The sequence below is a fragment of the Halyomorpha halys genome, unplaced genomic scaffold (assembly GCF_000696795.3).
Source record: "Halyomorpha halys isolate HHAL.00 unplaced genomic scaffold, Hhal_1.1 Scaffold65.1, whole genome shotgun sequence".
In the NCBI taxonomy this organism is placed as follows: domain Eukaryota; kingdom Metazoa; phylum Arthropoda; class Insecta; order Hemiptera; family Pentatomidae; genus Halyomorpha; species Halyomorpha halys.
In genome coordinates this window covers 1087641-1099836 of record NW_027109066.1, presented here as the reverse complement: position 1 = coordinate 1099836, position 12196 = coordinate 1087641, and the positions used below count along the sequence as shown (strand labels likewise).

General features: G+C 29.3%; 2 protein-coding genes across 2 annotated transcripts in view; one reads left to right on the top strand and one right to left on the bottom strand.

The window, feature by feature from the left end:
- The window catches only part of LOC106692643 (uncharacterized), a gene marked incomplete at its 5' end in the record, with an annotated part of 15447 nt that extends 9139 nt beyond the window's left edge, over positions 1-6308 (top strand). Inside the window, 1 exon segment of the mRNA XM_067047289.1 lies at positions 5752-6308. Coding sequence (XP_066903390.1) covers positions 5752-5797 — 46 coding nt within the window.
- Positions 6309-7684: 1376 nt separating this feature from the next.
- Positions 7685-12196, bottom strand: part of Srp68 (signal recognition particle 68) — a gene marked incomplete at its 3' end in the record, with an annotated part of 15816 nt that continues 11304 nt past the window's right edge. Inside the window, 3 exon segments of the mRNA XM_014438749.3 lie at positions 7685-8264; positions 9306-9579; positions 11578-11747. Coding sequence (XP_014294235.1) covers positions 8004-8264; positions 9306-9579; positions 11578-11747 — 705 coding nt within the window.

Genomic DNA, 12196 nt, shown 5'->3' with positions numbered 1-12196 from the left:
TTATACCTAGTTTTCATTAGTTTTTTTTATAAATCAACAGTTTTGTCTGAACAGCTTGAAATACACATTTTGTCGAATATCATGAACTCAATTACTTCCACAAAGATAAATGTCATTAACTACTTACGATTTTTCAGTGCATTTTTTATGAAATATTACTTTTTAGAAAGCTATATCTCGGGAACTATTGAACGTAAATAGCTCTATTGAGGCTCATATTTTAGCAAATTTACTTTATTTTAATTAACGTGTTTTTAGGTTTTTTATTGTTGTCCATAATTTTTAAGATTTGGAGCTCCGAATGAAATATTAATCTTGTTTCATGTTTTGAAAAAGCCTCCATTCTGTATTCTCCTTCCCTATACTTGGCAGACTCATCAATTTTGACTAATAATTATACATAGTTCTCATTAAAGTAATCAACAATTGGGGTGAAATATCTGACTTTTTTCTCCTCTTGGGCTCTTGGACTACGATGGCCATTATGGAAACACACACAAAAATATATATATGAGATCACACAAATACATTCGGATTATGTAATAACAGTAAATAAATTTCTGTCGTGGTATCTCTGGCTGAATTTGAAGCTAGGGGACTAAAGATATTTTTGAGGAATTCGCGCACTAGAAGCACTCAAAAATAAGCAGGATAGGACTGACCCCAAATTTATCTTAAGCTCTCACAGATGAAGTTAAAGTTGGTACATTGGTATTTAAATTTTAAAAGAGCTTTACCTCCTTTCTAAATTTTTGCTCATCTATTTTAATTTCTTACATTTTTTTATGATGGAATCATGTGCCATGTGTGCGTGAGTGAAAGTATGTAGTATAAAGTTCCTTTTAAATTAAAGAAAACCAAACAAAGAATATGCAATTACCCAATCCAGTCTCGATTATGAATTCAGATAAATGTTCTGTACATTTGTGGCGATACAAGTTGAGCTATCTACATATTTTGAATGAGAACGTGTTGGAACGGCTATAGTGGTGGCCGTGACGGAGGGGGGTAGCTAGTTAGCGGCGGGAGGATCAAAGAGATAGATAAAGATGTTCATAATAAGATCCACTCTTTTGTCGGCTCCCCTTCTACCTCTTTGCTCTTCGCCAATCCTTTGCATCCTACCTACAAAGCCTTCTACCTCATTCTACGGGACCACAACATGGCCGTCCATTCTTACTTCGACTCGCCTATAATCGTCCTTGAGGCTACCAATATAATATATATATATTTTGGTGGGGGGGAAGAAGGAGATCTCAATCTTGATTTTTACACTAATAACATAACTATTATTCTTATTCTTGGCAGCCAGTAAATAAAAAACAAAATTCATTGAAGGGAGATGGGTGACGGCCAAACGTTACACATATCTTCAATTGCAGAAAAGAAACTGTTTATTAGTAACCAAGGTTTCTCCACAGTTTGCAGGGTTTCGTCAGGGCTATTATGTAACAAAATAGGAATATTGTAAACTCCTATGTGATTATAAGAATATACATAGATATATACTAATAATAAAATATATATTAAAAAAAAAGAAACGTAGTAAACTTAAACTCATTAGCAATTCTATCGCTCATTACTCATTTATTATTAATTAGTATTCTATTCATTTATATTTTTTAATGCATTTAGCTTACTACATTCCTCTTTTTTATGTAACTTTTTTCACTCTTTCTATTTATATTATAATATTTTTATCATATTTACAATGCTTGTATATTGTTCTCATTTAGCCCTGATGAAGCCCTACCAAGTGGAGCGAAATATTTTGGTTACTAATAATTTTTTTCTGCTATTAATTTACCTTTCTTGACTACCGGACCATCTTCCTGAGATGAATTACGTATAGTAAACTAATTATCTTCAGAATAAAAAAAAATAAATAAATCTTTTCTTGTTACAGATATTATGTCTTAACTAAAAAAAAAAAATATTTTACTTAATACTTTATTATCAAAAACCTTAAGAAAATCCTTCATCAAGTCATCGATTTGGCCATAACCAAATACGAAGAATTGGACCTCAATGTCCCATATGTTGCCGATATGGCCAGAACCAGATACCATCCTTCCATGATAAACTTCCCAACCACCCAAATCCATTTGTTTCTAATCTGGCTTCTCCTTCATTATCTAATAATCCTCCTAGGCGTCTAAAAAGAAAATGGCCTCGAGATCTTTTCCTCTAGAAATGTTTTAGTTATTGGAGTTCTATCAGTGGGTAGATTCTCCACACGTTTGTATCATGTCACTATGTCACCTACAGCAAATTTACTTGTATATATTTTTATACAGTTGTAAATAACAATAAATAAATTATTAAAAAAAAAAAAACTTGTGTGAGAAGCCAGGTTTCAGATCCATAAGGAACAGTGGGAAGGATAATATTCTAGTGTATATTGAGTGAAAGGCTCTAAATACTGAGCTAATTTGGTATAGTTTTTACTCTTACTTACCTATACATGGAATATGTAAGTAAGGGGAAGTATTGCTATCTTGTAAAATTTCGAATTCGTTTTCGACGGAAATACATGTTTTGTGGTCCTCTGAGTTATAAAAAAAAAAAAGCTAGTCTCGTAAAATGGTCTTTGTGTCTGTGAACAGCCTAGTTCAAAAAACGAAAAATTCTACGAAACTGAAATTACGTATTTAAGGTGGATATATGGTTAGAATGCGACAGCATATTTTTCGATAAAATCAATTCACCGGAACTGCCACTTAATAGGATCGATTTTCTCAAAAAATTTAAACCAACTTAAACCAGCCAATTCAAATAAGCCATCTACACGCTTGTGCTTGTGCGTATTTGCCATAGTTTGGTTATAAAATTACCTTTACATTTCGTACCAATCTTGTTTGTATTCCCGCTGAATGAATGAACATTCTGTATTAAAGACGAAATATTAAAATAATTAAGATTCTTGCTGTCTCTGAACATTCTAAGTTACTACTTCACAAGTACTGTGTGGAGTAATAGCTCATTTATTTTTATCCGATCAAGCCGAAGTTTGGTACAATTACGTAAACCAAAACGTGGTGGTACCAATTAGGTAAAATACGATTGGATGGATATAATAAATAATCAAAACATTGTTAAGGATATAAACTATAAGGTGATTATACACAGAAGGACCATACTGTATGGTTAGAGGGCGCCTACCAATTAATGGCTTATCGAAGGACCGTTACAACGCTCGGTGAAGAAGCTACTAACTGCCTAACCTTATACCTTCTTCTTCTCAACTTTAGTCGAGTCTAAGTGAATCTATCTAAATATCTTAGGGAAATATCGATTTATTGAACGAGGGGTAGTGAATAACTCTTCCATAATAACTTTATTTATCAATTACAACGTTTCGAGGCCGTCGCAATAATACATAACAAATTTCATATTGTACATAACAAATTTCATATTGTACATATGTATACTTGTACCTACCAATATAATACCGACCTATACCTGCCACTCCAAATAACCCATCCAACTGCTTTGTGCCATAAATCTATTCTCCTATGAAGAAATGAAGCCAAGGAGTGGTAATTTTGTCACATTCAGGGATGGTACATGAGCCCAAGAAGAGAAAAAAATGCAGTTATTTCACCTTAATTTTCTATTACTTTAATGTAAAATTTATATAATTGCTAGCCAAAATACAAAATATCTGCCAAATATAGGTAGGAGGAACAAAACGACGGCTGTTTAAAAAAAATTAATTTTTCATTCGGATCTCTCAAACTACCAAAAACACTAGAAAACTTGATAGAACATCATTTAAAGTAGAGTAAATTTGCTAAAATATTAGACCTAATAGAGCTATTTACGTTCAATAGTTCTTGAGATATAGTTTCTTAAAAGCAACATTTCATAAGACATACTCTGAAAAATGAGTAGTTAGTGAATTTATTTTGAGAAGTCTATATCTCAAACACCATTAGGAGTAAAAATGTCTATTAACACTCAAATTATAGCTAGTTTAATGTACTATAAAGTAGTTTATCTTCATAGGAGTAGTGGTTTTCATGATATTTGACAAAACGAATTCACAAAATGTTAATTTCTAGCTGTTCAGACTTTTTATAAAAAATTTTATATGAGGAACCATAAGACGTACACATGTCTCTCTGCACTCAAATCAAAGCTAGTTAAATGTACTATGAAGTAGTTTATGATATTTAAAAACAATATTTGATCCTTTTTCTCAACTTTATTCTTTTTAAAAACCTTCCAACGTTTCGACCACTTAGGTCATTTTCAAGGATACCTTTACTTTGTTGTCATTTTCTCTTTTAAAATTGTTAAAAATGCCGGCTAATTGCCTTTGTCCCATATAATTTCTTCTATATAATTCTTTCCTAAATTTAAAACTTGTACTAACCACTTTTCTTTCTATCATTTACATTTGCAAACTTTAAACAGTAAATGATAGAAAGAAGAAATTATATGGGACAAAGGCAATTAGCCGGCATTTTTAACAATTTTTAAAAGAGAAAATGACAACAAAGTAAAGGTATCCTTGAAAATGACCTAAGTGGTCGAAACGTTGGAAGGTTTTTAAAAAGAATAAAGTTGAGAAAAAGGATCAAATATTGTTTTTAAATAAACTAAACCACTCTCAAACAAGAATATATTAATAAAAATTAATCTAGTAGTTTATGATATTTGACTAAATAAATTAACAAATTGTTAATTTCAAGTTGTTCAGGTAATATTTTTGATTTTTGAAAAAATATATCTCTGTAAAAATAAACCATACAGATTTCTGCCAGCACTCAAAATTAAAGCTAGTGTAATGTGCTGCCTTATGGTTTCTGAGATATTTTTTTATAAATCAAAAGTTTTCTCTGAACAGCTTGAAATCCCCATTTTGTCGAATATCATGAAAACTCCCACAAAAAAAAACTGTGATATATTGTAAACTTAAGCATGTAAGTTTTGAGAATTTGTTCTAACAATCTGAAGATGGGGTGACAACTCCGATGTATTCATTGGAATGTAATAAAATATAATTTAAACAAGGAATAGTGTTATTTATTCAACATTTCTAATTAATTAAAAAAAATTCTTCCAGTAGAAGATATTACTTTAATTAGAAATCATAATTTTTAAAATTTAATTTGTCAAATATTGTAAAAAGTACTACTCCTACGAAGATAAAGATTTTATACTACTAGACACTCGTACGTCTAATAATTCCTGAGATTTAGTTTTTCCAAAATAAATTCACTAACTGCTCATTTTCAGTGCATTTTTTACGAAATGTTGCTTTTTAAAAAGCTATGCCTCGAGAACTATTGAATGGAAATAGCTATATTAGGGCTCATATTTTAGCAAATTTACTTTACTTCAATTAATGTTTTTTTAGGTGTTTTAGTGTTGTTGATAATTTTTAAGATATGGAACTCCAAAAGAAAAATTAATTTTGTTTTACGTTTTTTCCAACAGGCTTTTATAGTGTTAACAAAGGGCTACTTTAGTTGATGTTAATAGAGAGTCCCCAAATTAATGAAATTATCAGTAATATGAATGTCTAATTATTTGTTACTGGTACATTGGTTGATACTGACACCTTTACTATAATTGTTAATTTATTAGAACGATAGTTTATAATTTGTTATCTTATTTTTAGACAGTGGTATTGTTTGATACTGACACCTTTAGTGGTAACTTGTTTGATTCTGACACCTTTACTATAATAGTTAATTTATTAGAACGATAGTTTATAATTTAGCTTATTTTTTTTTTTTTTAGAGAAGAAAGTGGTATCCCGTGGTGGAGAAGAGAAAACATTGATTGACAGGCGATTGGAATGTGCCTTAGAATTGAAATGCTTCCTAAATGTGATGTGTATTTGTATTTAGATTAATTTAGCAAATTAAGCATGAACTAATAATAATTAATTTTTTATATGGCTTTTGTAAGTGTTAAATATTATGAAAACGTGCCTTTTAACTAATTAGTAGTACGTTTTTATGTTAAACTGTGGCCATTAGAAAAGTTTTATAAACATTTTTTTAATAAAAAAATTTATAACATATTTTAAGAACAATGTATATAATATATTATGTATTTATAATTTAATTAATATGAAATGATTGATATCACCAGTATTTGAAGCTGCTGCTCCTTACGCTATATATATAAATATGTTGGCATCTCCGATGAGGGTTACCTAAGATTTGGAGAAGCCAGAATACAAAGCGTCTAGTCTGGTGTGCTTATAAAAATATATTTGTAAAAATTTATAATATTTGTATTTATTAAAATAAACTGCTAGCATGATTAAGTAAAATGTGTACATTTTTTCACCTGTTGACTATACTACCACTTTATAAGATGGTAATAAAACCTATCTTGACTTACGGGCTAGAACTGTGGGGGACAGATATAAATTGTAACATCAGAAACATTCAATCTCTTCATTAAATACAAATTTTCATATAATTCAAAATTTAAAAATTACGGGCTTGAGTTTTAGAGGATATTTTTTTCTTCAGAAATAAATTCGTAAGTCCTCACAATGTTTTCCAAATCCTACTGTTGGAAAGCTGAATTTAAGTTCTTCTAGTGAGTAACTAATAAAATATTTATTTTTTAATAAAAATTAATTGTAATAAGAACAAATCAACTTTTTTCCAGTGTTTGAGCATGCCTAGTCATACTATCATATCATATAGAATTATTTTTAAAAAAAATTTTCTCAACCTTCAAGGATTAAATCAAGTTTATAAAAAATTGATACACTGAGAGTTCCCAGAAATTTTTTATTTTAACTTTTATTTATCTTCTGGCTGGTAAGAATTTTTTATGTCCTTACTTCATGATGTCAATGTAGGTATAATAGATTGTGGTAATAATAAAATATAACAATAAAAAAAATCTTATTTATTACAAAACTGAAATAAAAAATAATTACTCTCATTATAAAACAAACTTTTTTAACAACCTCATTGCTACATTAAATAAACAACAAAATTAAAAATATGGTATATTAAAAAATCAGAATTAGGGTTCTAAATTTTAAGATAAATTTAAATTATTATGAATGAAAAAAATAAAAATTAAAAACCAATAAGAGATGGTCGGGCGGCAGGTGAGTGGAGTAATGAATACAAATAAGTAAAACTTCTTTTGTTTTATTTGTGCAGACTTTTCAGGCCTTTATCAGGATTAAAAGCAAATATTATAGAATGAAAAATAATAAAGGCAGTATAACAAGAAAATAATAAATAATATAAAAATTTATACAAGAAGGTAACAAACATTTGAAGCATTAGAAAAAAAAAAATATGAATGAAAGGAAAAACGAAAAATTAACTATGTAAATAATGAACAAATTGAAATTAACATAAAGAGAGATGTATGAAGGTAAATGATATTATGACAATATATAAGTAAAAATACTGGAAGATTATTGATTGACCGTGTGTAAAGATGAAAGGAATATGGTCCGGGTGCGGTCAAAAAAACTCAAATAGTAGAATTATACTATTTGAGTTTTTTTGACCGCACCCGGACCATATTCCTTTCATATTTATAAGTAAAAATAATGTAATTATTATTAAATATACTATTTTCTTTTGTCTCATTATATCATTTTCCTTAAGTTATTATGTTATTTTCCATTTCATTATGTCAATTTAAATTTTTTCATTATTCACATAGTGCACTATTTAATTTTTAATAATTTTTCTTTTTTCCTTTCAGTCATAGTTTTTTTCGTTTACTAATGTTTTGTATGTTTGTTACCTTAGTATAAAAATTCTTACTGTTCCAATATTGTACGTTACCCTATTGTATTATTATTGATATTCTTTATTTTTTGTTATACTGTTTTTAGCCCTGAAATTTAAGCCAAAACATAGGCAAAATTAAAATAAGTTTTACTTCATTGTGTTTCTTATTCCATAGACCGTACCCCCAACCATATTCTTATTTGAGCCAATGGTCAACAATAAGCACATTGTTACAAAACCAAAGTTTTTATTTACTAATAAACGAAGTTATTTCTTGGTAGCTCCCCAACCCCAGAGGCCTTTGACAAATCCAGTCAAGCCCTGACCGGCCTGTTGCGGCCCTTGGTTTTCTGTAACTTTCTTCTCCGCGTCCATGTTAGGGAACTTGACATAATTCTGAGCAACGTCGAAGAACAGAGGCTTGCACATCAAGAGCTCAAGATCTGGTGGCAGTTTTATCAGATTTGCTTTCTTCGACATTAGGTTAGGATCCTGATAATATACCTCCAACCTATCAATCAACGGCACCTGCAACACATTACCATATTTACCATTACAATAAATAAATAGTTTTAAAGTTTTATCATGAAAAAAAAAATTACTTATATAAAACTCTGACAAAATATTCTTAATCTAATATTTTATGGAAGAACTAAAAACTTCATCGCTGCCCCAACAGATAGCACCACTTTATATAAAATTAAATATCAGATGGTGATCACACTAAAAACTAACAGAGATATAATTTATTTGCTAGTGTATTATTTTATTTCACAGACTTCATATAAAATTTTCTACATGTTCTAAAGGTTTTTAGTTTAGTTTACATTGTTTTGGGTCATTTCACATTGTTTAAATGTTTTATAGAAAATGTGGAGATGTACACTAACTTTCTAGAGTTCTTATTTAGTAATTCAGTTAAAAAAAACCCTGCAAAACATTAAAATATCAGCTGATTGCCTAGATTCAGTGGCATATGCGGATGATGACAATAGCCATCACGGTTAAAAAACAGTTATTTAAACTTTATTTGGCTAAATATTACATTTTATACATTGCATAATGCTTACTTAAATTAAATTAAAAGAAAAAATATGCACTTTTAAGTATGCACTTTAAAATATGCACTCTTAGTTTAACAGTGGAATCCCTGCGGTCCAAGTGTTAAAAAAAATCTTTTACATTAATTTAAAAAATTTATTTAATGTTCACAGCTTGCAGAATTAGGCCTGCAAAGTGGAGCTAAAATTTTATTACTAATCAATTGTTTGCTGTTTTTTGACCTTTCTTGATCGTCACCCAGACTTCTATCGATCGGCTCCCATCTTCCTACAATTTATACTAATCTGTATAATGTGTGTTAAACTAAACAAAATTATAAAAAAGTTATAGTATGATAAACATAGGTAAAATATTTAGGAAAGAAATTAGATAAAATTAAGACAGTTCCATAAGCTTACAATTCCAAATAAACCAAATATTAATATATATACTTATCTCAATTTTGTTATTCCATTTAATTAGCATGAAATAGAAAAGACAAATTAAAAACAAACAAACCATGATTACCTTCATCAATGCCTTAGGATCTTGATGTACATTAAGAGCAGAACTATCTCCCGAGTCGAGCGCCTTAGTAGCTTCGTTCTGTAACACTCCTTGGGCGATGCAAATGCAACGGGACATCTTTATCCTCACTTCCAAAGTCTCCAGTTCTCCTTTCACCTCGGCTTGCACCTTTGATGAAACGAGGCCAGTGAGATATTTCAGGCCTTTATCATATAGAGCAAGTGCTTCACGGAACTTCTTAGTAGCTGTCAATACCTCTCCAATGTAATAACATCTGTAAACATTAAATTTAAATTTGTGATAAACCTTTAAATGGTTATTCATTTAAAATAAATAATTAGTAGTAACTCTAAAATTATTTAGCATATTAATCTAAATACCATAAGAATAAAACTAGAACCACATACAATAGAGTTTAGCAGAAATCTCTGCCTACAACTCTCTGATGAAGACCTGAAAATCAGGTCAAAACGCCAGTATAAATAAATATTTTTGTTTATTTATGTTACTTTTTTGCTGACCGTACTCCCCGACCATCTTCTCCAATCAGTAATCTACGGTCAACTATCTACACCTCATAACCCATTCAATATATTAAGAAAAAATTTTATTCGAACATACTGCTTATAATTTAGTAACATTTCGGCTCATTTGCCATTTTCAAACTTATAACAAATAAATTTTCCGCAAAGCTATAAAATTATGTATCTTTGGTAAAATTTCAAAACTATTTGTTAAATATTGAAAAACTATTTTGATTTTTAAAACCATCCGATGAATTCTATTTTATATTTTGATGGTGAAGCCTTTTCTTTTTATCCTTTGAATATCCTAAATACTTTTTTGTTAACATCTACTTGCATATTGAATTATTAAGGATCCAATATGAGCTAGTCATTGTTATTCAGTAAATGTTAACATCATGGACTTTAATTGGCATAAATGATGATACGAGAACAAAAAATGCGTGAACAAAAGAGAACTCTAAAAAATGCTCATTACATTAACACTAGAGAAATTTATTTATTTTTCCATTACCTCTAATTTTTATTCAATATTTCAGAATTGCATTAAAAAGTCTCATTGATAATTATATCCATATAATTTATATTTAGTCACATTTAAAGTTAGTTTTAATTTAACATGAAGACTTATTCGGTTTAACAATTTTCACTATTGGTCAAGAAGGAAGAAAGAAGTATTAATCAACTATTTATTTATTTTCTGCCGACGTTTAACCTACATTTACAGTCATCATCAGGGCTATAGATGGAAGTGTGAACAGAGACCCCGGAAATGACAATTTGTAAGCATAAAAAGATAAGAGGTTACTCTGGTAACCTTCAGAGAAAGCATTGAAAATAAAAACAGGACCAAAATTCGCTGTATCATCATTAATACTAGTTAGATTTAAGTAACTTTTTTTCTTATGTAAAATAATTTGATTATCTATAGATAATCAATCCATAGATGGTATTATCATGTATATAATACAAAAAATATGAACAGTGATATGTGATAACTACAATATACTTTTACAATATACATGAGTATGACATTGAAACACTTCGGACCGACTTACTTATCAAAGTGCTATAAATTTTTTTTTAATAGTAAAACAAAGATAATACCCATTTTCAGTACCACGAGAAACCAATAAATACGAATTTTCAAAATAATTGAAAATATTATATTTTGCTCAAAATTAAGTTGCCTCAGGTTTCTTTTACAAAAACATAAAAATAGCAATAACTTCAACAGAACTCAACCAATCTATACAAATCTTCGCAGTGGTTTATGGCTCTATAAACTACATCAAATGGTACAATCCGAATCTAATTAAACAAATTAGAACCGAAGATATAAAATAAAATGTTAAAATAGCTTTCTTTATTTGAAACTAATATTTCGTCCTTATAAGGGCATTAAGTCTAAATCGTGTTAATATGGGTTGAAATAGCAGACATTTAGCTTTCCAACAATAGTAGTAACATAGGATTTGGATAAAATGCTGGGGAGTTCTGAATGATATTATGAACAACAGACATTGGGAGAAAAAATAATTCTCCAAAATAATAAAGTTTCAAAATTTCTAATTTCTTTGAAAAATGATATTTAAGGATTTTATGTGATGCTAAAACTGAGTATGGTTGGCGTTTACAACAAAAGTTTTTGCTGATCTACTATACTCGACATCACAATAGGTTTTTATATTTTATTGTGACAGTAAAATTGCTTAATGGAAGTAATATTTTTTAAGAGGCAATGGTACCTGAAGGCCTTGTAGGCGGTGATTGTTGCATCCATCTCGGCTTGGAAATCATTGTTGTTTTCGAGCCCAGTCAGCTGCTGCATCTCGTTTAAGTTTTGTAAAATCACTTCATACAGCCGTATTAGTTCATGAGGTTTACCTTTCTTTACTTCGCCTAATAAATCTTGGCTCTAAAAGAAAAACAAATGAATATATAAGTCAATGAAACAACTACTACAACTCAAGACTAAAAGTAGTTAGTCTAAGGAGATGTTTGATCAGAAATCACCATTTTTTAGAAGTTGAGTGGCTCCCGAATTTACAGTATCGATCCACTGCTAATGTAAGAGAATAAATAACTATCTACCACAGCCAGACTCAAAGCTGGGACAAGGAGAAAGGACCTCACTCAGCTAAACCGCTAATTGAGAAGGAAAAGGGGGTAAAAAAAAGATAAGAAAAAATAGAATAAAACACAACTGCTTGGAAGATGTCGGAAAATATGTATAATGTATCAATGATTACTTTTAAGTATAAGAAGATGGTCAGGGTTGCGTTAAAAAAAAGAACAAATAGTTTAAAAAAATTTAAAAATTAAAATTAAAATGATTTTAATTTTTTTATAATAAAAAAAAATAGT